A 26,139-nucleotide genomic window follows, 5' to 3' on the forward strand; every position below is an offset into this window, starting at 1 on the left:
CTGATTATTATATGAGAGTTGTATAAAGGTTTCAAATGAACTAACCCGTATTTCATTGTGTGTTTTCCCCAGTCTTAAAAGACCTCCCGTTAAGTTAAGTTTTAAATATGTTTTTTATTTGATTTCTTTGTAAATGGATTGTTGCGGTGGCTGAAAGTCAAGATAATGGGCTGAGGGCCAATGGGTTCCTCCTCTATGAGGCTGAAAGCACGGCCATAGTCATCTCCCTCGTAGTACTGATCATCGTAGTAGCGGTGGGGACCACCATGTGGAGGAGATGGTGGTGGTGGCGGAGGATAGGGATAAGGAGGATAGGATCCTCCGGGATATCCGGGTGGGCCCTGGGGACCAGGCAGACCGGGCATGCCGGGGTAGCCCTTCTCTCCCTTCGCACCCTTTTCGCCAGGCTCACCCTTGGAGCCCTTTTGACCGGGATAGCCCTTCTGGCCTGGTATTCCCGGAGGTCCTGGTGGCCCCGGAGGTCCGGGAGGACAGTGACAATGCTGTGGCGCAGCCGGAGGTTGGGGATACGGATAGCTGGGCTGGTACGGATATGGCTGGTGGTGATGGTGATCGTAATCCCCTTCGATTATCACTTCCTGTGGCGGAGGAGCTGGGGCGGGGCTGCCGGCTTGCAGGGTGATAAGACGCGGAGCAGAGGCATTATCCTTGGCCTGGACTGCTACCAGAATTGGTAGCAGAAGCACACCGAATAAAATCCAATTCGTCAGTGGAACTTTCAAACGCCACTCCATGTCGAGAACTAACCAAAATCAGATCATTGTCACATCTTTTTATATGGAAACAAAGAATGGTCTTTAAAGAATGGTCATCGAGAAGAATCATTCAAACTACCGTTAAAATAGCTCATTTTTAGATTTATATACATGGCATGGTGATTGTCCTAAACATGTATTTTATGCAAATATCTCTTGTTTAATAAACTAAGCCAACTATTTATAAATTTGGCATAATTTGCATAAAAATCAATGAACGAGAAATGCCGAACGTGTTGAAAGAACTTTCACACTACACCAGAATCTCGACTCTCCGATTGAGCCATGAAAAGTGAATTAGCCCAATAAATAACAATAGATAAGTGATAAAAGATAAACTAAATAGTGGCGAAACAGCAATAACCTATAGAGAAGGGAACCAGAGCAACTATAACTTACCTGCTGGCAAATTTTGTACCATTTTGCATGAAATTAAATTTAATACGCAAATGCCTTTCACAAAAGAAATTTTGGTGTTGGCTTTATTATTTTATTGTGGTTTCTTTATTACTTTTGTGTTGGTGTGACATGAAACTATCATGCTGACAAAAGACCCGCCCACACAAACCTTAACATAAATCTGGTTTTCGGGCAGATCTCGTAACAAATTAGTTCTCTCCTCGAAATACTCACGTCTCAGTCTAAAATCTTTTTTTTTGGAGAGGGGACTTCTGTAATATAGTATTTATGGGGTTTCTCATCTATGTATTTTAACATATGTAAATAGTTGTAACTTTTAAAGTTCGTTTTTATTTGTTTTGGTTTTGCTTTTTTTGGTTTTTACATGTTTGCTATGCAATAAACATATTTAATTTTATTTTTATTTTAATCATATATTTTGTTTAACTATTATTCATTATTTTTCGCGGTTTCGGTTTTGGTTAAAACCTTGAGGTAGCTGCGTTTGTAATTGTTATAAGTAGTTCTTTGCTTATCAATCCCTGATATAGGCTATTGGCTATATACTTGTATATTTAAATATGTTTCTGGGATAAGAAGAGCTCGCATATTTTTCGCTGGGAGTCTTGGGGATAGCTCTCTAAATCATATTTAATCAAAAGTCAACTCAATAAGGCAACCAAGGTGAAAAAACTAAATTTTATATTTATTTTATTTTGTATATATAGTATATAATATTAAGATATATATTACGCATCAACATATACATAAAAATAATGAATTCGTTTAAATTAAAATTAAAGAATAGATTAAAAAAATCAAACAGAAGGGAAAAACAAAAGTGTAGGTTTGCCTGCCATGTTGGATAGAAAGAGGTCTTTTGATCGGGTTTCGTATTTAAGGCTGGAGTATTGCTTCCCATACGACTAAACAGTGGATCTATTTAGCCCAAAAATCTCTCAAAAGTAAACGCGACTTGACTAGAAAATAGATGTTGGTTAGTTATAGTTAACTTTTGATCTGGGAACTATGATTGGTTTCTTGTGAAATTTCTAAGCTCTGTAAACATACTTCTACTATTGCTGAACTTTGATTAATTGCCATTAATCTTCTCACAAAAATTGGTGTCTTAAAAAAAGTACATTAGCTGGCAGCGATCTGAAAACCCTTTCCAATAACACACAAACCTAGGAACAAAACAAATTTTAATTTTATCAAAACTCAAAACTGAAAAAAAACAGAAAAACTATTAAAGAAACTGATCAGATTTTTTTAGTTTGTTATCACTTGCTCTTCTTAAAACGTACGACTAACAACTATCTTTGGGATTCATTCGAACTTTTCTGGATCTCATTCTCATGTTCGCACTACTCTGGTTTGTTTAGTTTCATTTCTTGCTTTCTTTGTGGCGCTCTTTTAGTTTCAACAGCTCCTCTAGCTCCTTTCACTCCTTTAAATATCCTTCATTCTTGTCTGGGTCGTAAAAGTATAAACCATTTTCAATCATGTTTTTTAGATGAAGGAGGGTTTTTGGATACATTATTTTGGATATCAAGTTTTCATAGTTTTGTGGTTCTTTTAAATTTTTTGATGCATTGGAAAATGACGAAACTTGTATTTTCAATTTGCTAGATCTTCCATTAACTTGTAGTATTTATTTCTTTGAAATCTTACAAGGTGATCACAAATTAAAAAAAAATACGATTTCGTAAATTTCTAAAAAACAAGAATTTGAATCCACTAATTTCATTTTTGTAAACTCATTGAAAGCTATTTTCAAAGTTGTTTTTTAAAGAAAAATTCAAAATAAACCCGAAGTAATAAAAACAAAAGCTAATTTTTGAAAAAAAAAACTGAGATATCCAAAAATTAAGTGTTTTTTCAAAATAATCCATTCACCCAAATGAAGGGGCAGCCCAATGAGGTAACCAAAACTGGTACGTGATCTATGATCTCTAGCACTCATCTTATCTTGCCATGATTTGGGATAATTTGATTTGAAGGAGCCTTTAGCATGAACTCAAGGCTGAAATAGTTTCCAGACTTTGATCTCATGCCAAATGGGATGGGGATGGAGTTTGGATGCGGATGCGGATGCAGATGCGGATACGGATATGCCCATCTCGGCCAAATTTTTAGTAGAAGGAGCTGCACCAGGCATCGCCCGCCGTGGGGCTTAGCAATCCGACCAGTCCGGCTCCGTGGCCGGAGGTAACGGCGCCAGTCACCACGGACGGAGGCGATACCGTCGAGCTGCCGGAGGAGGGATGGGTCGAGCTGGGCAGACACTGGAAGCAGTAGTTGGCGCCGTAGTTATTATCCCAAAACTGTTGGCCCTTGCACTGGAATCGACAAGCAAACTCCAGGCGCTGTCCCACATGGAGGGAGTTTCCGAAGAGCACGAAAGTGAACTTGTCCGAGAATCCGTCGCACGAGTTCTCAACGTAGTTGGCCTGAAGATCGGCGTAGCTGCGCCAACCATCAAGGGAGTACCGAATATGGACCGATTTGTGGAAATCCAGATTTCTTACTCGCACCGATCCGGATATCGTCTGGTTGATATTATCCGTTACGGCGGCATTCTCCAGCGACACCTGCTTCTCCCTGACCGCATCAAGGAATGTGGGCAGGCCGCCGGGTTGCTGGAAAAGTGGCATCAGCAGCTTATCGGACTTGGGACCCAGTTGCAGAGGCGGTTCGGATTCCAGGATCTCCAGATCCTCGAACGCCGACTTGGGTATGGTTGGTATTTCGTCCAGGAAGGTCTTCACATCCGCCAGATCCAAGCCGAGGACATCGGCAAAACGCACTATCTTCTTGCGGCCGGGAGTGCCTGGAGGTGTCTTTCCGGTTTTGAGGGAAGAGCAACGCCTGATCCTCTGAGGTCGGCAATCGTCTTCGTCGTCGGTGGTGTCGATGCCATGACTGTGGCCTCCCCTCTTCTCCACCGCCTCCGCAGCATCCTGTTTGGCCTGTTCGATATGGGCCAGTTCCACATTCACGGTGAGATTGCTGGCTGATTTGTCAGTTTCGTCCACCCCGCTGTCAGGAGAGAGTTCAACGTCATTGGAGGTGTCCTCCAGGACGATGGTATCGACTGTATCACCGGCCGATGCGACATCCTCTTCTTTAGGGGTAGGTTCACCCTCAGTGGGAATCCTATCTTGTGGGATGGATGATGTGATTTCTTGAAGAGCTTTTTCTTCGGAGCTTGTTTCATTTGTTGGCAATTCTTCTTGTGTCCTGTCAGGTGCATTTTCCTTTGTGTTTGCGACTTCTGTCTGGGATTTATCTTCCGCTTCTACGACGGCCTGCTCTTGGAGTTCATCTTCCAGATGACCATTGGTTAGCTTTTCCTCCTCGACTCTCACACTATTGCTCTGTTTCTGTAGTTCACTGAGGATTTGGGCCTGCAAGAAGGACTCATCTTCATCCAGCACCTCATGCTTTTTGGATGACAGCTCCTCTACCCCATTTTCCAGCTCATGATTGCCATTGAGCTGCAAGCTGTTTACGTAGTCCTTCACCTCCGAGGCTGGCAGCTTTTGGTCCTGGGCAGCCTGGGTGGCGGTAGCTGTAGCTGTTACTGTGACTGTGGCAGATCCCGAGGCCGAGGCATCGAAGTAAGGACCATCGGTGCTGCTGCTGTGACTGCTGGCCACCGAGGCGCAGGCGTAGCCAGATTCCGCCGTGGAGTTGTGAGGCGTATTCGAGGCGGTTTCGATCAGGCGCAGGTACTCGCACTCGTCCACAGGACTGCCGGGCGACTCCAGTTCGCAGTCGAAGTCGAAAAAGGAGTCCGACTCGTGCCGCAGGGGCTGCAGGTCCGTGACGGTCTGCTCAGAGTCGTGCGAGTTTACCCAGGTGTTTGTGTTTGTGCCATTGATGATGGGCTCATCCTCAGCATTGCCCTCGCCCTCTTCGTTTGTCTAAAAATGCGAAAAAGAAAAACCCGTGAATTAGTTTGGTGAATAACTCAATCAGAAAAGACTTTCCCCTTAGACTTTTTCAAACACACAAACAAAATATTTATATTAAATGAATAAAAATATGTAAGGCTCGTTCGCTTAATTCATTGATCAGCAATGGTAGTCCGTCTAGGATCACAAATTAGACCCAAAGTAAAATAAAATATTAAAAATAAATAAAAATATATAATTAAATTGATTAAATCAGACTTTTGGTAAATTTTTCATTCTATTAAAAAAAAGGGAGCATTTCCCTGAAGTATATCTTAAATATCTGTTGACTCCATAGTATAGAGCTATACTTATCATTATAATAATACTGATATAGCTTTATTATAAGGATCTAAGAGCCCATAATGCATAAAAATAAAAAAAAGGTAAAAATAATATTTTGTAAAAGAAAAATCAGTTCCAAGATGGTGCTTCAGTATCAACATAGTCCTCCATTCTCATACCTTTTATAAATAAGGCACCAATTCAATTAAATTAATAAATTATTAAACAAATTCAAATAAAATAAAATAAATAAAATAAAAGGTCACATATTATGTAAAAGGAAAATCACTACCTACATGGTCCTTCTTCCTTATACCGTTTATAAACGAGGCACCAATTCAATTAAAGTAATAAATTATTAAACAAATTCAAATAAAATAAAATAAAATAAATAAAATAAAAATTCGAATAAAGTGAGAACCGCTCCGGTTGTTGGTTGGAGCTGAACTAATTTCAAGAATCTAGAAGAAAATCCACCAAAAACTTGGGGCCTAAATAATTCCAAAGCCTACTATGTTATTGTTTGAAATAAAATAAAATCAGGCTAAAATAGCCCGTTTTCTTAACCTAAGGAGCCTTTGATATAGTTTTCAATTTGACCCTATATAATTTTGACTTTGTAATAAAGTATCACTTCAAGTCGTCACCTTTAGAAACATATATTAATACATAACTCCATTGAAGTGAATTTAAAAAAAACCGTGAAAGATGCGTATGTTAAACTTGAATCAAGTGGCCCCGGACTTCAACACTCAGGCGGTGATTGCCGGAGGTTTCCGAAACTTGTCACTCACGGATTTGCGCGGAAGATACGTGCTTCTGGTTTTCTATCCGGCGGATTTTTCGTTTGTCTGCCCGACGGAGTTGCAGTCCTTCAGTGATCGGGCCCAGGAATTCAGGAACATTGGCTGCGAGGTACTGGCCTGTTCGACGGACAGTCACTTTGTCCATTGCGCCTGGATGAATACTCCCCGGAAGGTAGGGGGTCTGGGGGAAATGGACATTCCACTACTGGCCGACAAGAGCATGAAGATAGCCCGGGACTATGGAGTATTGGATGAAAGCACGGGACTGGCAATGCGTGCTCTGTTTATTATTGATCGGGAGGGACGAGTTCGTCAAATCACCGTAAATGACATGGGCGTGGGTCGCAGTGTGGATGAAGCACTTCGTCTGGTTCAGGCCTTCCAGTTCTCAGACGAATTCGGGGAACTTTGCCCCGTCAACTGGCGCCCCGGGGGTCGTGGCATTAAGCCTGATAGCGTTGGCAAGGAGGAATACTTCAAAAATGCCACCTAAATATTATAATACACCATTTCTTTACGCTAGAGTGCAAGCAGCTAAATATAATACTAATCCTTAATATAATACTAATCACATTAGTATATTGAATATTTTCTTTTTTCTCCAAAGTATATCCTTTCTAAACCCTCAAAGTAGGCAACATAAAATGAATTTGCATTTTAAATATCCTCACCTGTGATCCCAAGGTGCGCAACTTGGAGGACAGACTCCTTGCGAATGCCTCGGCCCTTCCGCGGCATGAGGACATGCCTATGGTTGGTATAATGGATATAATGCTGCAGGGCGGCCTGCTGTCCGGGGTACTTGTATGGGTCAGTGGTATATCTCCGGGATCGTTCATTTACGTCACGTCACCACACCACGTCGGGCTTGCTGCAACGGAATTGCGGAATATCTGCAAATATAGTACCATTCGAATATATGACGTGAGTGATATATTGAAATGCGATGAACAAATTTTAAGTAAACAAATAAATTCACTCGAAATGTTTCTTTTTTCATCACTTTAGCTTTCTCTTTCATTGGCATTTGGAAACAGCTGGGAAAATATCCGAGCGTGAGCTTATATACTTATAAATATATACATTTTTTATGATCTTCGAGGCATATCTCATTTTTCTTAAAATATTCATGGCGTCGTTTTTCAATTTGTTTTGGTTAACTGCCATTTAAATTTTAATAGTTACCCCGATAATACAAATTTAAAAAAATGTATATATTTTTTTAAGTCAAGTGACAAAAACAGATTGTTAACACCTCTGTGTTTTTCTTTTGGCAAATGTTTTTATTTTTGTTTTTATTCCGAGATCATTGCACGTGCATTACCTTTGATTTTTGATCAGGTGCAAGCCCAAGCCACGCCACGCCCCTTAATAGAGCGAGAGATAACGATTAGATAGGAAAGTGTGAGGAAGTTCCGCCCAATTAAGACATCAGAGTTTTTATTTTCAAAATTAGATGCGCCAATCGAGAGGAGACACAAAGTCAATTGGCCTTGAACTTTCAGCGGCATTTCTTTTTTTCTTTTTTTTGTCTATTTTGAATTTGTGTCTCTCTCGGTTGTTATGTATTTTACTTTTTATATTTGGCAGCATGCATAGGAAATTTAATTAAGCAGTAAAATGAGTAAAAAAATGATTCGAATTTTATTCTTTCATGCCTGGCTAAATGGCGTCGACAAAGTCTTAAATAAATAAACGATCGTCCGACAATCGATCGATTAAGGAGGTCAAAATGCCGATCTCTTTGAAATTTCCTCAAAAATTAAACGAATGCATGTTTATACCAATATATGCAATATAGACATCCCACTGCACATGAGGTGATGCCACTTATGGCAGATATTTCATGATTCATAGACATCCCTTGTGGTTTAATACCTTTAAGTTTTTTTTATTCTTTTCCCTATATACAAATTAAAATTTCTTTGGCTTTTGGCCAAGTGGCTAAATGCGTTTTGGTAGTCGATGACGTTGGGTCAAGAGAAAGATTACAAACCGAAATATGCACATGTGGAAAAAGGTCTTCAAGAAAATATGTATTTTTGAATTAAATTTAAAATCTCTTTATCTTAATTAATTGCCAAATTAGGGATCAGATCATCGGAAAATATCTAAGATATTTTCTTTATAAATAATATCAACTAATGCAGTCGCTGAAGCTCACATTTTATAAATAAAATATTTATAATACAGAAAATTCAAAATAAAAATAAATAAAACGAGAAGAAATCTATTAATAAATCTGAGAGAACATATGTCTTTGACTTCTATTTTACGGCCAAAGTAACATTTCCGTTTCTGAGATTTTCTATTCGCCCACTTGTTTCATTGTTTTGACGGTAACTGCGTATCTTGAAGATACACTTTCTTAAAGAATGCGTCTCACCGTATGTAAGCCACACGCATTCAGTGACAAGACGACACCCATAAAGTCGCTTAATTGAATTAAATTGGGGGAAATGTGCAGAATTGATATTAAAGTGGACACTCTAACGACTCACGCAATAAAAAAGAACTCTGAATTATGCTTGATTGGTTCACTTTTCTAAGTGCTGGGCTCTTTAAAATGAAGTCAAGGTGTGTTTTATGGGAAATTTTCAAAATACTATATATAGTAAATAACTTTGTTTATCAGGTCTTGGTTCAGCTTCTGGTTATTAATTCACTTCATTTGTATTCAAGTCACTCTAAAAAAATTTAGTTCGTATAAAGTAGTTGATGTTTTCAGTATACAAAATTGCAAGTCTTCCCCAGATTACACCTTTTACACCTTTTGCCAGCTTTGCAAATGATTGTTTAGACAGACATCCCGAGTCCGAGTATCTTATCAGCTGCATCTCATAGTTACACTTCTCAAGCCAATTAGTTAGTCACTGGTCTAGTTATAGATGCGCCATTAGTTTTTCACACAGTTTAAAAGGTTCGATTAGTTGTTTCTAGGCCTACGAGTCGGACTAGAAAAAAAATGCCGGTCGCTGGCTTATCACCTGAACTACACATGATATTGGGCAGTGGGCGATGGGTGGTGGGTGGGTTGGTGGATGGTTGGGTGGTTCAGCGGGTGAAGTACTTAATCATGCTGCGGCGGCGTCTCGATTATGAATTCTGATAACGAATTTGCAATTTTATTTATAGAAATCTGAATTGACCCGCGAACCGCAAAACGTTTCTCGTCCCGCAATTGCACATTCCGTGAAATATTTCACTTACACTCTGTGGATGATATAACCGATTGATTACTTTCTGCGGCGCTTTACTTATTTTTTTATTCAATTAAACATATATTTATATTTAAATTGAATTTAGATATCACCAGTTAGAGCAATGCGTCGAACATTGGGAGAATACACACCACCGGAGACTGACTCCGGAAAACCACTCCGAAAAACTCGAACTGCACCACGTCTGCAGCGTCACGGTGTCGGGCATGCACTGACTACCAAACGATCTTTTTGTTGTGTTTTTGGCATTCAGCAAAGCGAATCCACTCTGATTGATAAGGCAAAATCGGATCCGATGGGCTGGGATGCGATGAGGATGGGAAATGGGACTGGGGAATGGGAATGGGATCGAATCGAAAGCGGAGCGAAATCGCAAATCGCAGCCAAACACTGCCCTCACGCTGATTGCACTCACCCCGCATCCGCATCCGCCTCCTCTTACACTTGTATCTGTATCCCTATCTGTATCTGTTAAATGCATCTGTATTCAGGTATCTGTGTCTTGGTATCTGCAGTCGCAGTGCATCCCAAAAGGTAACTGATTCTGGCAGGCAGTCGCCGCTATAGAAAGATTCTCGTGATCAGTGACGTTGCAGCCTCGGATGTCTGTCTGATTTTTAATCATAGCTAACTGCACTGCTAAATGCCCTTAGGTAATGCCGACTAAAGGATCATTTGAAATTATTTTCTTTCAATTTAAGAATACGAATATTTGAATTTATCAAAAATTTAATTTAATAGAAAATATTTTGCACTAGGTAAATAGGTTAAAGTTTTTGCAATGAATTACCCCATTGGCTTATAAAATATTCTTTACCATTTATTCTATACCACTTCACAAGGTTAAGGGTTTTTTCAATATATTTATAAATTCTTTAAAAATATGGCTAGTAATATTAACCTTTTGTAAAAGGCAGATAAACTATCAGTTCAAATATACACATATTTACTGTCATTTAAGCCCGATGTGCTTTATCCGGGACCGCCCGCTGTGATTGTGGTCTTTTATGCCAACTTGGCCTAATCAGCTAACGGTTTTTTTCCCCCGATTAGGTAACATATTTGTTGGTATTTTGGATTTAGCGCCGGAACAGTTTGTAATTGTGATTTGGAAGTACACAACTGATGGGTGTCAGTAGGTGATAAGATTACTAAGCGGATCATTGAACTGCCCTACGAAGCAAATAGAAAACATTAGGAATTATAAATATTTGAAAAAGCAATTAATTAAGAAATTATTTATGTGAAGAGGGGCGATAAGATAGGGACCTTGTTAAACAAAAATTTCACAAAATATACCTAGTATATACCTAATAAACTAGTAATACCCCCAAGAAGTGGAGGACTATTTATATTTTAGTAAAAAAGAGCCTTTCTAATAAACTTTGAAACTTAAATTTCGCAGCTTATGGATCACTAAATAAATATAATTTTTGGCTGTCATTCTGTGTCGCATATATCATTAGCATAAATTATATTCCAAATATATTTCCTTTAGACCGGCAAGTGCCGCCCACGATTCGAACTATAGATACGTGTTCTAGCCATCAACAAACCACAACAGCTGACTGGCTGACTGGTATTCGGTTTTTATAAATAAACCTAAATTAATAATGTATATTCTTTATGGTATATTAGCTTGAATTCCCGGGCTTCTGTACTGGATTTTGAATCGATTTGAATAGGAGACCCATCGCAATCAATATAAATTCAAGTGGCTTACACGAGACTCGATTGAAGCGCTAATTTGCTTTCAGTAATTCTACGTATCTAACAGATACTTTGCGTGAGTGTGGGTGCGTGTGCCTAGATGTGGGTGGTTTCCATATTCTTTTTTTTTTTTTTGCTTTTTGGACAGCGCGTGGTTTTTTTTTTATTTATATTTGTATGACATTGCTACCTAACGAAATGTCAAAAGCAAACAAAGCCAAGCACCGTGAACAACAAAAAAAAACTGGAAAAACGCTTGCGCTGTTCTGAAAACTAAGTTACAGATACACAGATACTCGAGTGGAAAGATACTCTCGCTTTCAACTGGCTTTCGCTTTCCATTTCCCTTTTTTATGGTTATTGTTTTGGGCAAAGGCTATTCTAGGTTTCTTGGTTTGTTTTGATTGTGGTGATAACGATATTTGGATTGTTTTGTTTTGATTGTGGTTCTTAGAAAAGAAGGATGTGAGGTTGAGAAGGATGTGATGAAACCTGGATATTGATTTCAGAGGCAGAGGACATTTCAAGATCCTTTTCTTCGTTTCAAGTAATTGATTGGATAGGTAAATATTTCTAAAATGAGTGGTATCATTTTAATTAAAATATGCTTTTAATAAGGAAGATATCCTTTATTAAAAATATATGTCATATTTATGAAAATAATAACTCTATGTTCATTATTTCACCATTTTCGTTATATAAATTATGAATGTATACCAGAAATCCCCAATATTTATATAAATAAACATTTCATAACCAGCTCTGTACTAAGTAAATATATAAAAGAAAAAAACCTATATGATTTATTTTCTTAAACATATATATTTACTGCTTCCACAAGTAATGAATTTAAGGTAAATTCCTCTCTTCGATGGGTATTGTTTGACTTTAAATGGCAAAATCAATGTCAAACGTATCTGACGGATACACGCACATGCTAATTGCAGCATCAGTTGAAAGTATGTAATTGGTAAGTAAAATAAAACACGCGATGCCTATATGAAACACGCACTTAATTATGATTCTACCTTATGTATAGGATATGTTGCAACAATTATGATTACCAACCTGATGTTTTATTATTATTCCAAGGCGTTCCCGTTTCGGCCTTTGCCAGCGTATTCCTCCGCGTGGCGATAAAAAGAATTAGTTGTCAGAACTTGTCGCATAAATATCGCCTACATATACCGATTCGTTGTATATATAGTCTGGATATATGCTTTTGGCCTTATTGCCTTTCGCGTGCCCTGATGTCGTTTATGTAGAAGTCCGCTCTCAAGGAAGTGACCCAATGTGGGGTAAAGGTTACCGCAGGATTCGCAGTCGAGAACTTTCACTTTCTATTCGGCCACACACATACATACATATACAGGCCCGCACGCATACACTCGCCGCCAGAGGGCGCCAGTTAGATAACACTTTCTTTTTGCTTGAATTTCAAATAGGTTTTATTTGAAAATTTATAAATATTATTTTTAAAATAAAAGTGAATTTCTCACACACGTTTTTTGATTTGGGTTAAGGCTTGAGATTAGGAGCTGTCAAGGAAAAACCGCCTGGGGGGTTCTTCGGCTTTTCTATATTATTATTTTGTGTCTTCGCTACCCTCACTTTTTCTCACTCTCGCGAAAACTACTCTGACTCCAATAACATTTTCACTATAATTTGGAGCAGTTTATTTAGCTTTTTGGGCTTTATTTATCTATTTTTTATTTATATTTAATTTTTGCAATATTTTTAAATATTATTTTAGTCCTTTATTCTGCCAGCGCTGAGTGGCAGCCGTGGCCCGTTTCAGCGCCCGTTGTAGTGGCAACGTTGGCGACTTGGTCGCAATAAGAGTGTCATTCAAGGGCATTGCAAGGTCGCAGCAGTTGCGTCTTTCGCCCACTGCCGGCTGAGATACATTTGCGAGAGCGCGCGGCCTCTTTTTCAGTTCTCCGATACACAGATACAAAGATTTCGACTCGATTCGAGAATTATTTCGTTTTCGTATATTATTATTTTTATTTTATTTCTTATTTCATTTTCACCAAATCAGAGCCAGAAGGTGAGAGTGAGAAAGGGGAGGGCTAGGGGGGTAGAGAGACCTGTCACGCAGTGCCTTAATTATTGTTAATTTGCCTAGCCGTGTATCTTGTGGATACGTTCGCCATCCGCCACTGTAGGCCGTGTATCTCTTCTGCTGTGGCTCGCCCGTTTGGCCGTCCTGTCGTGTGGCAACTGAGACGGATTTCGCTAAAAGTTGCAACTTGTCTGCCAGGCCGACGCTTCTCACTTTCGCTCTCATTCCCAGTGCGACTCCCGTATCTCGAATCTCACGGGTGGCACGCTTAGTGGGTTGCTTTTTGGGTGGTTGGGGTTCGAAATGTCACGATGAGAGAGCCAAACAAGTATAAATTGCTCAAGTGGAGAACAGTGGGTTAATTATTTCGTTTAAATATTTATAAAATAAATTAATTAAAGGATAAATGTATAATAATTTTTTAAAGTGTTACACCAACTTAAATGTAATATTAAAAATGTATATTATTATAATTTTTTTAATATTTAAACCACAGTACGTCAATTGTTTGCTTTTAAAATTTCTCTCCCATTTTTCTCTCATTTCTAAATAGTTCTCTTTATCGCTCCACTCAGGTGTGGAGCCGGCTTTTTTTTAAATTTCTGTTTTTTGTTTATATTTGCATTTCTAAATTGTTTGCTTCGATGTTTGTTTTTTTCTTTCATTATTCAATTAATCCTCTTTTTGCACAGTTCCGTCTGTGTATCTGATTCTACATTTACATCTCGAGATACATATACAATTTTATCTTGTAGTATCGTTTGTAGTGTAGTCTGTGTTGTATTTAAAGTGCGTTGACTTTACAGAGAAGATGCATAAATTGCAATTGCATTTTAATGGAACTTGCGTTCCGGAGAGTATGAGATACAAAGATACACTCTCTTTGACCGAGATACGCTCTTTTCTCAGCTGTGGGTCAGCGGAAAAACTTTCGCTTTCATTTCAATGCGTCGGCGCTCTCGGCAAAAACAATTTCCACGTGCCAACCTTCTCCACTTCCCTTCTCCTGCCCGGAAAATGATACTGGAACCCCCGGGCCCATCTGCTATTTGTTTTAAATCGGCTTTGTTCATCACATGACATTAAATTAGATGTAATTTAATTTTAAGATTCGGGTGTCTAATTAGTCACTTGATCTATGAAGTCATCTAAGTGCCATTTGATAACCTTTATTGCTCTAGTTTGCCTATTTCCCGGCTAATTTTAGTGAATTTAATCTAATTAATAAGATTTTAGTGATAAGATATCATTTTTGATTATAAGGTAACAATCTCTTTTTTTTTAAATTTTGATTGAAAATATTCAATAAATTCATTTTAAAACAGTCTTATTATGTTTGTATTTACAATTAATTTTTTGAAATATTAAAAGAACGAAATTAAATGTATATAACCTTTTTAAACTTACGTAGCTTATATTTATCTGAATTTTTTTAAACGTTTTAAACTCTACATTCTTAAGATATTTTATTTCAAATATTAAAATATTTGTATTTACATTTGTCACAACCTACTTCTATATACGCCCTGTAGATGTCGCTTTTATTGCTTCATGTTTGCTGCATACTTTTTGGGGTTAAATAATGCCTAATATAATATAAAAATTTTAAATAAACAATTATATATGATTTTAGATTAATTTAAATAAAATATGTTTATTTTAAATTAGGAAAATATTACTGTGATAAGCAATCTAAACATTTTTCCGATAACCGATAGCTTTCTACTCTTTCTACATTATTTAAAATCGACAAAAAAAAAATTTAAACCAATTACTAAATTTTTTACATTTTCTCTGTTTTTCCTTTCATTTTTAAAACAATATTTAGCAATATTGCATTAAAATTACCGTTATTTTAAAATGAATAAAAATACTAGAAAATATATTTTTGGTAAACTTTTTTAGCTTCGCTGGCCACACTTCTTAAACAGCTGTCCTCCTTCCAATTTGTAATTGTGTGCTAATTTTGATTATCAACAAATTTCCTGATGTAATAAATAAATTCGCAAACGATTGGAGCAACCCATTCAAGACGTCGACCTCGCGCATTCGGTGGTGTTTTGGTTGCGTGTTGTTGAGAGCCAGGAACAGGAATCAAAATACCAATTCATTCAGAATGTTGGTGAGCGCAGTGGTTCAACCGCCCCCACGGCCCCCATCCGATTCAACGAACTCGAGGCTCCCGCTGATCCACCACCACCAACAAAAGAAAGCGTCGGAAAATGCGCGCGAAGCTGTAAGTTCTTTTTGGTTGCCAAGGGAACGGCTCCAACTGATTTTGATAAATCAGCTGATTCAAAAACTTGAAATATATATCTATTAACGGTCGCCCCAGTTACACAGGTGCGATGAAAAACACACAAAATACTAGTTTAGCCTTGGTTTTTTAAGTATAGTCAAAACACTCTAAAAAAAACTTTAATTTTATGAACCTAATAACTAAAAAATGAATGTAAACAAATAAACTAAATACTATGCAATACTAGGTATACACAAAGAATCTAAAATAGAACAGCTTAAAAAGAAAACACCACTTTGGGGGTGATTTTTGAATACAAAAACGTTCTTTTTATCAAAGAAAAATAGTATTTTTGGTATCCAAACTAACTTAAATAATTATTTTGATATTTACATTTTTAAAATATATTTTATGTTGAATTCAAATTCAGTAAGATCTGCTGAGGAATGTATTTCAGAAAGAGTCCACATTGCGAGCAGGAGGGAAAATAAAAATCAAGACCTCAGTTCTACTTTGATCGTCGGAGGGAGCAGATTAAAAGAATTTCAATTGTGGTTTTGTGGATGCTAGTAGATTTATTTAAAAAAAAAAAACATTTAAGAAAAGATTTTGTATCATTTCATATAAGATTCGTTAGGATAAGAGGACTTATTCTTTGTTCTTTGTAAAAATGTACAGAAATATATATACTTTTCAAAACCATTAATCGTGCAATCTTGTAGATAAGGAGACTTATACTTTGTACTTTATGAAAAAATACAAGTTTTACTGATCTAGTAAGGTATAGTTTTTAAACACAAATAAAATAATACAAAGCTAACAATTTCATGAGAAAATACATCAAATACAATATATTTATAAAGCATATTCAATATTTATACAAATCTTTTAGATGCTCATCGAGGATGAAGTGCACGGTGTAATAGAACTTCCTAGTCATATACAGGAAATAGTGGAGCATCCATTGTTCCAGCGTTTGAAGAAGGTTAACCAACTGGGCCTTATACCATTGTCCCTTAACAAGAATGCTAATCACAAGCGCTACGATCACTGCCTTGGGTAGGTTAATATTTCTTGTTTATTTCTTCAATCCAATATTACTATTCGGATTCTTGTTAGAACATACAAGAGTGCCCAGGACCACCTAAGAGCCATCGAACGAAACTCACACTATGAGCCAAAACTACCACAATGGTGTCGTCAAGCTGTGGAAATAGCTGCTCTACTTCACGATATTGGCCATGGGCCAATGTCACATGTTTGGGAACGTCTTTGTGATCATGAATTTGATGTAAGTGTAATTTTAATAAAAAAAAAACAAAAATGTAAACCCTGTAATTAGGGTTCTTTCCTAAGAACCCTAAATTAGTTGCCCTCAGTTGTGTCTTTTTATTTCTAACATAAAAGTAGAAATAGCGAAATTTTGCAAACATTTTATCAGTTACTAAAGCTATTGTTATCTGTAATTTCTGCTGACATCAGTTTTATTGAACTAAAAAAAAATTAGGAGAGTTTAATCGCCATAGTCATAAACTTTAATTATAAGTTGTTTCCGTTACAAAAAAATTTTTTACAATAATCGGTTTTTCGACTTTGCAGCACGAGGAGAATGCACTAGTTTGTGTGGATCGAATTTTCGAGGAAGCTTGTAGCGAGGAGCTGGTCTCCTTAAGGGACTATGGAAGTGGACGAGGAGTGCAGCTAATAAAGGCTTTAATTCTCGGCTGCAGCGATTCTTTATCATTTCCCATGATGAGCCATAACTACATCTTCGACATTGTTCATAATAGTCGTTGTGGTCTGGATGTGGATAAGTGGGATTACCTGAGGCGGGATAACAAGCGTCTGAAATTACTTAGCTCCAAAGAAATGGATTTTGATGATGTATTTCTGAAGGCACGCATTTCAGCGGACGGCCAACGTATTGAATATCGTTATCAAGACTACCATCGTATCTATCGTTTGTTTGAAGCCAGATTTCGACTCCATGTGGAAATGTACCAGCATCCTTTAATTTGTGCTATGGATTCTATTTTCGCTGAATTGGTTGCCAGAGTGACTCCAGAAAAACTAAATATTCGATCAGAATCGCCGGAATGGCTGGACTTGCACGACGAAAACATATTAAAACTCGTTGAATGTGATCCAATGGCTATTTATCTGCAGGAACCTAGAAAAGTTGTCGAAGTGCCATCCGACGGTTTTCAAGGGAAAAATATCCTAAAAGTTCAAAGGAAAATACCGGGACCTGGCTTTAATATGCAAAATGAGGATTTTGCTTTCTTTGGAAACAAACGGTAGGCTGCAAATTAACTTGCCTTTAAATAATATTAATAATTGTTCTTTTAAATCATAGGAACAAGCGCAAAATCGACCAATGCCTGGAAACCACAATTATCAGCAAGATCTATAAGTTACTTTAAGATACATCATCCAGACCCAGATTATAGGATAGTTCTTGTTACAAAAACAGAAAGATGCTAACTTGTGGCTTTGATTTTTCGTTGATATATTTTTTAATAAACTTCATTTAGTGACATTATGTATGTACTCGTTAGGTATAGCTTCGTTTCACTGTTATACCATATTATGTTAAACAATCGTTGATTTTATCAGTTATTCAGATTAAGTTTCTGTTTCATTTTGCTTCCACTGCCAATGAAGGAAATCAATGGTTTCTTAAAATATTCATTTATTAGTTTATACAATGTATTATCGTAATTCTTAAACAACTAAAATACTAAAACAAAAATTTCAACAGTTCACTTGAAGACATCACAATTCAAATTCAGGTCATTCTAACATTAAGTACTTACTAATCAATATAAATATAAGCTGGATCTGTCATATTTTTGATAACCACTTTGAAAATATACACAAGAGAAAACAATTAATTCGCTACAACGTATTGGGGAACTTAGCTGACTACAGTTTCGAGTATGATTTTGTATGTCTTGTTTGTTTTTTTACAATTTGTTCGTGTGTTTCCTCGATTTACAATTTAATTGCCCAAGAGGGCGGGTAAATGTTGTGCCGAATCTGTAATAATGCGCTGCGGCAAATGGGCGGCCAGATATTGCTTGTGGAGTCTCTGGCGACAGAACTGATAGAACTCGATCTCGTTTGTAAAGTTGCGACGTACTATATCCTTAACATGCTCACTGACCGGCGGCTTGAAGTTGTTTTTATTGATCTTTGTCAAGTATTCGGCGCTGGCTATAGGGGGAAAAAACATAAAGATATTGTTAGATAACTTTTTATGGGTAATGGGGAATGTGTTTATAACCTAGGGGAGTTTCAAGTTCTCAACTCTTTCAATTGTTTGTGTTGCAGCATTGTATTAAAGTCAAGTGACTGTTTAGGATTTGATTGAAATAAATTCTAGCAATTCAAGCCGAGCTGCACTTTTTCAATTGAATTTCCCTTGACTGTAATCAACTTACTTGCATATATATCTCTAACACCCTCAAAGAATCGGGGCACATATTTTTCCAGCACTGACAGTGTAGTATTCAGATCTTCCAGAACTCCCACAACGGCATATTGTTGCTCCACAGCGAACTTGGCTTTTTCCAAAGCACCCACAGTGTTAAAGGGTCTGAAATTGGGGTCATTAATACCTATATAATTTTTAAAACTTTATATTTTGTTAATAAACTTACGTGCATTCATAGTCATGGCCACAGAAAAACAAGCTCTGCCTTCTATGATCGCCAATGCCCTCGACGGTGACTCCTTGGGTGTAAGTGCACTCCTGATCACCGCTCAGTACACAAGTCTCAAAGTCCTTTTTCAGCCAGGCCGGATGTGGCAGAGGTAGATCCGGAAATGCAGCTTTACGCTCCACAAAGTACCACGGAGCTCTGACATAGTAGAACCAACTGATCACTCGCTCCACGGGATCACGCACCACATTCAGGTAAATCGGCTTGGGTAAGTTGAACTTCGTAAAGTTGGTGAAGCACACGTGCTTTATAAAAACCGACGGCTCTGGGAGTTCACTGATCACCTCAGCCATTTCCTGTTGCTGATCTTCTGCCAATCTTATGGTTTCCACTTTCTGCACAGCATCCCGATGGAACTGGAAGTTGTTTCGCTCCGAAAGACGACGAAGGAGCTCCATAAAGGTTTGACTTCCCACCTTGGGGACTCGATTGAAGAACACCAGTTCCATTTGAGCCTTGCGAGTGTTGTTCAAGTCTCTGACATTAAGAGAAGCCATCTGTGATGGTGATAATAATAAATTATTAAAAATTAATTTGGACTTAGGATAATAATGATTTCTAATTTGTTTACCTTTAGATCCTTGGTGTTTGATATTTGCATTGCATTTTAGGGAAAAGAAAAAAAGGGCTGAATAGGGATTTTCTTATAATTAACAATAGACCCTATAAAAACATAATCATTATATTATTTTGTTTATAAACTTTTATTAGGAACCATTTGTAAAAATCCTTTGGTCATAAATACAGCTGTTATATATCTTTATTTAAGATTATTTTCTAGTTGCAGGGCTAGATATTGCTTATATAGACGCTGTTTGCAGAAATAGTAGAACTCGTATTCATTCGTAAAGTTCCTTCTCACCATTTCCCTAACATCTCGATCTATATGGGGCTTGCGATTATTGCGATTCCTATTACGAATACTTTGGCTGTGCACTGAAAGAATGTATATCATTTAATATATATATCTAATTAAATATGTCTAATTAAATAAACTTGAACACTTTCGGGTTCTACCTACACTTGTACAAAAATCGAGCATGATTAAAGTATTTGGGTATATATTTCTCAAAGACAGTGAGAGTTATGTTTTTCTCCTCCCAAGTGCCGACCACAGAGTATTCCTTTTCCACTCGTTGCTTGGCCATTTGAATGGCATGAGGGGAATTGAAGGGTCTACATAAAGGATATATGATTTCCAAGATCTTATTAAGATCTGCAGGTACTTACAAGCAATCAGGGTCATTGCCACAGAAGTAAAGGGATTGCCTTTTGAAATCATCAATATAGTCTTTCACAGAATGTTGGATATACCGACACTCGGGATCGCCACTTCTCACACACTGGTTGAAGCTCTGTTTATACCACTTCTCGGGTCTCTCAGTTCGTCCCGGATACATTTTCCTGTATATCATCCTCTTCGTCCAGGATCGACGTTTGTAATAGTCCGCCACCATACGATCTATGGGGTCCCTTACTAGCGATGCGTAGATGGGTTTGTTGTATCCAAAGCCCTTGAAATCCAGCCAATTGGAGTGGGCCATGTAGATGGATCCTTTCTCCATTTCACTGGTCCAATCTATTTCAACAACTTGCTCTTGTTCGGTTCGTGTTCTGTTCATCGTTCTGATGGGTCCATTGAGCACAACATTGATGTCATTCATGGCGGCCAGGTGGCGGAAAAGTGGCAACATTTCTTCACTTTGTACCCGAGTGGGTCGGTTGAATACCACCACTTCCAAGCGGGCAAATCGGGTGTTATTTAAATTCATTACGGTAATCCGTCCTAGCTAAGAAGTGAGGGGTTTTGTGGGTTTACATTCCATAGTTCCAAAAAAGTTCACAAAAGCACAAGATGGTGAAACACTTAATGTTTGTAGTGTAACTTGGATATAGCTCAGGTATCCCCTTACTAAGCCACCCGAAAGTGTTCAAGTTTGGCTAAAAATTAAACCATTTGCTACCTACTTTCAAAGATTGGCCTTGCTCCCTTGAAAAATCGAGGAATATAAGCCTCAAGAACCGCTAGGGTTATGTTGGTTTCCTCCCAAGTTCCTACAACAGCATAGTCGCGTTCCACGTTTATTTTGGCCAACTGAATGGCTCGATGGGAGTCAAAGGGTCTGAAAAGTACTCTCCTCTAGAGGGTTTTGATTCTTTAATTCCATTTCAAACACTACTTACAAACATTCCCTATTGTGGCCGCAGAAAAATAGAGTTTGTCTTTTATAATTACCCTCCGCTTCAATAACACTTCCCGGTATATACTGACACTCTGGATCGCCGCTGCGAACACAATCATTATAGTTTTTCTTGAACCAACTCTCCGATTTGATGGTGGCATTGGGAAACCTCCGGAAAAATATGGCATTTCGGTAGCTACTCCGGACATAGTAGAACCAACTGACCATCCGTTCCACAGGATCCCGAACTAGGTTGATATAAATCGGCATTTTTAGTTGGTATCTCCGGAAGTCCAGCCAATTACAATGCTCGATATAAATGGTGCCGGGATCCAGGTCGTTCACCCAAATTGCCTGGATCATTCGCTCACGGGGTGCTCTAGTACGGGAATTTATATTGAGGGGTCCTTTGGTCACCACCGTCATGTTGTTGAAAGGAGCCATTGTCTGGGTTAGCTGCATCAAGGCCTCGCTTCCCACTTTGGCTCCACGATTGAAGAAAACCACCTCCAGTCGGGAATGACGGGTATTATTTAATGCACGACTGCTCAACGAGGCGAGCTGCTTTCAAAAAGTTATACTCTTAGCCAATATTTTCCTTTCTCTACAATCTCTACAGGTTAGTTACTATATATACGGAGTACTTTATTATTCAACTACTAAACAACTTAAACAGGATCGAAAGAAGGTCAGTCTTAGTGGGTTAAGGGTTATAAAATAGTTCCAATTCATTCCGCTTAAGGGCTATGTACTGCTTATACAGACGCTGCTTGCAGAAATAGTAAAAGTCGTATTCATGGGTCAGATTGCGTCTGACCATGGCCCTGACATCGTCGTCCACCTGGGGCTTCCGATTGTTTCGGTTTCGATTCGCTAAGCTCTTTTGGTACACTACAAACAGGATAACAGGTGAGTGATCTATAAAGGGGAACTACCAACTCTCTTACTGTGAAAAATGGTCTTGGCACGTGAAAAATAACGCGGTACGTAGTGCTCTAAGACAGTGAGGGTGATATTGGTTTCCTCCCAAGTTCCCACAACTGCATATTCCTTCTCAACCCTACGTTTGGCCATTTGCGCGGCCAGTGGGGAATCAAAGGGTCTGAAAGAGGATTAAAGGTAGTGGGTTCCAAGCCTAAAATAACACTTAGCCCCCAAAACTCACAAACAATCCGGATCGTTTCCACAGAAGAAAATGGTTTGCCTCTTAAAGTTGGGAACTTTATCGCGAACCGACAAAGGAATGTATTGGCATTCGGGATCTCCGTTTCTGACGCACTGGTTGTAACTCTTTTTGAACCAGGCGACGGGCTTGATCGGAGCCAAGGGGTTATGGCGATAGTATATGGCATTCCTGTAGGAGTTCCGGACATAATAGTACCAGCTGATCATGCGCTCGACGGGATCTCGCACCAAGTTGATGAAGATCGGCTTGGGCAGGTTGAATGCGTTGAAATCGACCCAGGGAGTGTGCTCCACGTAAACCGATCCTTCATCAGAATTATAAATGTAGCCAGCCAAGTCGGCCTGAGCTTGGGGTTCTAGTTGCCTCTTCGAGGACTTCTTCTGGACTCCGGCTTTGTCCACTCGAAAGTTGTTGATGTTCTGAAGATGCTCCATGAGTTCCATGAGGGATTCGCTGCCGACTTTGGCGCATCTTGTGAAGAACAGACGATCCATTTCCGACTTGACTGTGTTGTTTAGCTGGCGAGGAGTCAGGGCACCTAACTATTTTGGGATGGGGAGAGGGTTTTAGAAACAGCAACACCATGTGACACAACAAACGATGAGACACAAGGATGGGGTTCGACGTGTACAAAGAGTGTGGGGTTTACTCTACTGCTTTACTGACTACTGTTTATTTGTATAAGAAATTTTGTTCGCAAAGGTTACATATATCACTGAATAATCTCTAGACTTCGGCCTATAGCCGACTAATTTAAAAGACCATGCTTCTCCAGCTCCTTCAGATTGAGGGCCAGATACTGTTTGTACAAACGCTGCTTGCAAAAGTAATAGAAATCATATTCGTTTGTGAAATTCTTGCGAATCATATCCTTGACCTCGGGTTCAATATACGGCTTGCGTTTGTTCTTGTTGCGATTGGTGATCTTGTTATTGTGCACTATAGATGGGGGGTAACAAAGTGTTAATGCCATTTTAGGGGATTTTCGGGATTAGTAAGAACCTACTTTCATACATCAGCTTGGCACCGCGAAAGAATCGCGGAATATAACGCTCTAACACCGTGAGAGTTACGTTGGTATCTTCCCAACTGCCCACCACTGCGTAATCCCTTTCCACGTGCTCCTTGGCCATTTGCACGGCAGTTGGGGAATTAAAGGGTCTAGAAGATGGCTTTTTTGTAAAACAACCCTATTAGCCTTGACTTACTTCTACTTACATGCAATCATCATGATGACCACAATAGAACAAGGACTGCCTCTTGAAATTGGCAACAGGATCTTTAAAGGTATGAGGCACATATTGGCACTCGGGATCTCCACTCCGCACACATTCGTTGAAGTTTTTCTTATACCACGATTCGGGCCTTATCTTCTGGTCGGGCTTCTTCCTGTACTCGATGGCGTTCTTGTAGGAACTTCTCGCATAGAAGAACCAACTGATGACCCTCTCGACTGGGTCGCGAACCAGATTAATGTAAATGGGCTTGGGCAAGTCGAACTCGTCGAAATCCAGCCAGTTTATGTGCTCTATGTACATAGTGCCCTCTTCCAGATCCGCCACATACTCAGCTGACTGGCGCCTTTGTTTTTTGTCCATTTGGCGGTAAGTTTTAGTGTGAAGACCCGATCTTTCTAGGGTCAGATCATCGTTGTATTGCTCCAGGGCCATGAAAAGCTCCAGCATTGATTCACTTCCGACTTTGGCGGCCCTATTGAAGAACAGAACCTCGATATCGGCGTCTTTGGTATTATTCAGACGGTTGGCATTGAGGTTCTTCAGCTAGAGATGCAGAACTTCCTTTAGAACTTAGTCTTAACTTGCCGATGTTAATAAGCAACCGATTCTCAATATCCTTTGAAAAGTGTAAGCGATAGAAGAGTTTTGCGAAAATAAATCGAAGATACTTGGGAAAGTCAAGAAGGTAGTAAAGACGATGTTTATTAGCCTTTAGTTTCAGACTTTTCCAGTTAAAAGCATTTATATCTCGAGTCTTAAATCTTAAGCCTGGTTTTGGTTAATAGGAAATAAGAGAAACATATCCTAGAAGTATCCATTAAAGGTTCTGTAAAATGTATTTATTAACTTTCTCTAACTTAATAAACTAGTCCCTAATGGCCATTTCATTGGCCTCATTCATCATGGCCAACGACTTGTCCACTTTCTTTAGTTCATTCAACTTAATGGCTATATACTGTTTATGCAAATGTTGGCGACAAAATTGATAGAATTCGATTTCACGGGTGAAGTTCCGGCGAACCATATCGATTATATTCTGAGGAATGTGCGGCTTCATGGGATTAGAATTCTGGACATCCGAGTGCAGACCCGCTGTAAGTTATTGCGATAATAAACCATAAATATTCAACACCACCGCAGCCCAAAGAAAAAACTTACAGTAGTACATTTTAGAGGCATCTGCAAAATACCGGGGGACATAGGCCTCGAGAACGGCCAGGGTCTCGTTAGTGTGCTCCCAAGTGCCCACCACGGAGTACTCCCGTTCCACATTCATTTTGGCTATTTGCAGGGGCAAGCGGCCATTGAAGGGTCTATAGAGTATGGTCAAGAGGTGACTAACAGAGAAAAGGAGGAAATTCTAGCTGGCCAACTCACGTGCATTTGGCCTCGTTATGGCCACAAAAGAACAAGGTCTGACGGCGATGATCGCCCACGTGCTCCAGCAACGAATTCTCGATGTAGGTGCACACTTTTTCGCCACTCAAGACACACTGATCGAACTCGGTGTTGACCCACTTTGGATTGGGCATTTCCCGGTTATTGCGCCTCCTTCCCGGCACAAAGACCCACGGCGCCCGAATGTAGTAATACCAACTGATCACCCGCTCGACGGGATCCCGCACCATGTTGATGTAAATGGGTCTGGGCTGATCGTGTTTGGTAAAGTTAAGGAAGTTGACGTGACTGGCGAATGCTGACCCGTCCTCGAGGCTGGCAATGTTTTCAATTATGTCACTTTCCTCAGCCGGCTCAAGGATGGGCAGGACTCCTCCGTTCTGAGGATCCTTCTCCACATCGTAGTTGTGGACTTTTCCTAGTTGCCTCATCAGTTCAATGAGTTGCATGCTTCCGGTTTTGGGAACCCGATTGAAGAACAAAACGTCAATCTCCGCCTTGGGTGTGTTGTTTAATTTTTCGGGACTTAACTGGAGGATCTGCAAAGGATCGGTGTGTCCTTGAAACGAGTTCTATATTTGGCAGTGCAGTGGAGAGTGATTTCAAGCAAGATACTATATATCCCAATGATTAGTAGCGAAAATAGGGGAAAAAGTTGAAACTCAAGTTGAGGTTTTAGGTGTAAGATCAAATGTTGCATTTCCTGTATTTTCTACATATATTTGGTATATTTCAATTAATTTATTGAGATGGAAATTCGTCTTTGTGGACGGCAATGTACTGCTTGTAGAGACGCTGCTTGATGAACTGATACAGCTCAATCTCGAATCTGAAACTGCTCCTCAGGTACGATTCCACATCCTCGTCCAGATGTTTGTCGTGCGACACATTGTTTATACTGAACTTATCGGTTTTATCTAAAGGGAATGGGATTTAATTGTAGCCTAAA

At 38.9% G+C, this 26,139-nt stretch overlaps 7 protein-coding genes across 12 annotated transcripts in view; 2 read left to right on the forward strand and 5 right to left on the reverse strand.

The window, feature by feature from the left end:
* Positions 1-101: 101 nt before the first annotated feature.
* Positions 102-906, reverse strand: LOC108132583 (putative cuticle collagen 80). Its single transcript, XM_017252022.3, has one exon. It carries the CDS (start codon positions 753-755, stop codon positions 102-104), a length of 654 nt encoding a protein of 217 aa, XP_017107511.2. The 5' UTR covers positions 756-906.
* A 963-nt stretch (positions 907-1,869) lies between these two features.
* On the reverse strand, positions 1,870-13,379 carry Gbs-76A (Glycogen binding subunit 76A). 3 transcript variants are annotated; one of them, XM_070279611.1, is made up of 4 exons: positions 9,436-9,658; positions 7,550-7,592; positions 6,897-7,118; positions 1,870-5,104 (listed from the first exon to the last, which is right to left on the reverse strand). In XM_070279611.1, the coding sequence occupies exons 3-4, from the start codon at positions 7,062-7,064 to the stop codon at positions 3,311-3,313; spliced, it is 1,962 nt and encodes a 653-aa protein (XP_070135712.1). In that variant the 5' UTR covers positions 7,065-7,118; positions 7,550-7,592; positions 9,436-9,658; the 3' UTR covers positions 1,870-3,310. The 3 variants fall into 3 exon arrangements, with proteins under 3 accessions (XP_070135712.1, XP_017107710.2, XP_017107711.2); XM_017252221.3 differs by lacking the exons at positions 7,550-7,592; positions 9,436-9,658 and adding an exon at positions 12,225-13,379; XM_017252222.3 differs by lacking the exon at positions 7,550-7,592 and having other exon boundaries at positions 9,436-9,657.
* On the forward strand, positions 6,044-6,793 carry Prx1 (Peroxiredoxin 1). Its single transcript, XM_017252223.3, has one exon. The coding sequence runs from the start codon at positions 6,128-6,130 to the stop codon at positions 6,716-6,718; it is 591 nt and encodes a 196-aa protein (XP_017107712.1). The 5' UTR covers positions 6,044-6,127; the 3' UTR covers positions 6,719-6,793.
* Positions 13,380-15,052: 1,673 nt separating the features above from the next.
* Positions 15,053-17,999, forward strand: fal (SAM and HD domain containing deoxynucleoside triphosphate triphosphohydrolase falten). The gene is made up of 5 exons (XM_017252107.3): positions 15,053-15,457; positions 16,353-16,519; positions 16,580-16,751; positions 17,060-17,757; positions 17,817-17,999. The coding sequence occupies exons 1-5, from the start codon at positions 15,338-15,340 to the stop codon at positions 17,881-17,883; spliced, it is 1,224 nt and encodes a 407-aa protein (XP_017107596.2). The 5' UTR covers positions 15,053-15,337; the 3' UTR covers positions 17,884-17,999.
* Positions 18,000-18,343: 344 nt separating this feature from the next.
* LOC108132631 (heparan sulfate 2-O-sulfotransferase pipe) overlaps positions 18,344-26,139 on the reverse strand; it is a 37,410-nt gene continuing 29,614 nt past the window's right edge. Inside the window, exons 4-6 of one of the 4 annotated variants that reach the window (XM_070279707.1) lie at positions 19,123-19,682; positions 18,904-19,058; positions 18,344-18,676 (exon numbers count right to left, since the gene is read on the reverse strand). In XM_070279707.1, coding sequence (XP_070135808.1) covers positions 18,462-18,676; positions 18,904-19,058; positions 19,123-19,682 — 930 coding nt within the window. In that variant the 3' untranslated portion in view covers positions 18,344-18,461. The other 3 variants (XM_070279709.1, XM_017252103.3, XM_017252102.3) reach the window with 3 other exon arrangements.
* On the reverse strand, positions 21,942-22,525 carry LOC108132636 (heparan sulfate 2-O-sulfotransferase pipe-like). The gene is made up of 2 exons (XM_017252113.3): positions 22,316-22,525; positions 21,942-22,259 (listed from the first exon to the last, which is right to left on the reverse strand). The coding sequence occupies exons 1-2, from the start codon at positions 22,440-22,442 to the stop codon at positions 22,072-22,074; spliced, it is 315 nt and encodes a 104-aa protein (XP_017107602.1). The 5' UTR covers positions 22,443-22,525; the 3' UTR covers positions 21,942-22,071.
* On the reverse strand, positions 23,103-25,639 carry LOC122322254 (heparan sulfate 2-O-sulfotransferase pipe-like). The gene is made up of 6 exons (XM_070279376.1): positions 25,170-25,639; positions 24,951-25,105; positions 24,814-24,884; positions 23,773-24,335; positions 23,561-23,715; positions 23,103-23,493 (listed from the first exon to the last, which is right to left on the reverse strand). The coding sequence occupies exons 1-6, from the start codon at positions 25,637-25,639 to the stop codon at positions 23,303-23,305; spliced, it is 1,605 nt and encodes a 534-aa protein (XP_070135477.1). The 3' UTR covers positions 23,103-23,302.

This window comes from Drosophila bipectinata, chromosome 3L, assembly GCF_030179905.1.
Source record: "Drosophila bipectinata strain 14024-0381.07 chromosome 3L, DbipHiC1v2, whole genome shotgun sequence".
Taxonomy (NCBI): Eukaryota; Metazoa; Arthropoda; class Insecta; order Diptera; family Drosophilidae; genus Drosophila; species Drosophila bipectinata.

Coding starts and splice junctions, on each gene's coding strand:
- LOC122322254 (XM_070279376.1), bottom strand. CDS start 25,639: ATGCAACTCATTGAACTGATGAGGCAACTAGGAAAAGTCCACAACTAC. Junction 24,336..24,813: donor CTCAGAATATAATCGATATG/GTTCGCCGGAAC, acceptor CTGCATCTCTAG/CTGAAGAACCTCAATGCCAA. Junction 23,494..23,560: donor TGCCAAGCTGATGTATGAAA/GTAGGTTCTTAC, acceptor CCCCATCTATAG/TGCACAATAACAAGATCACC.
- Gbs-76A (XM_017252221.3), bottom strand. CDS start 7,064: ATGAACGATCCCGGAGATATACCACTGACCCATACAAGTACCCCGGAC. Junction 5,105..6,896: donor TGCGCACCTTGGGATCACAG/GTGAGGATATTT, acceptor TCGCATTTTTAG/ACAAACGAAGAGGGCGAGGG.
- LOC108132636 (XM_017252113.3), bottom strand. CDS start 22,442: ATGGCCAAACGTAGGGTTGAGAAGGAATATGCAGTTGTGGGAACTTGG. Junction 22,260..22,315: donor TGCCAAGACCATTTTTCACA/GTAAGAGAGTTG, acceptor TCCTGTTTGTAG/TGTACCAAAAGAGCTTAGCG.
- fal (XM_017252107.3), top strand. CDS start 15,338: ATGTTGGTGAGCGCAGTGGTTCAACCGCCCCCACGGCCCCCATCCGAT. Junction 16,752..17,059: donor TTTGTGATCATGAATTTGAT/GTAAGTGTAATT, acceptor TCGACTTTGCAG/CACGAGGAGAATGCACTAGT. Junction 17,758..17,816: donor GCTTTCTTTGGAAACAAACG/GTAGGCTGCAAA, acceptor TTTAAATCATAG/GAACAAGCGCAAAATCGACC.
- LOC108132583 (XM_017252022.3), bottom strand. CDS start 755: ATGGAGTGGCGTTTGAAAGTTCCACTGACGAATTGGATTTTATTCGGT.
- Prx1 (XM_017252223.3), top strand. CDS start 6,128: ATGCGTATGTTAAACTTGAATCAAGTGGCCCCGGACTTCAACACTCAG.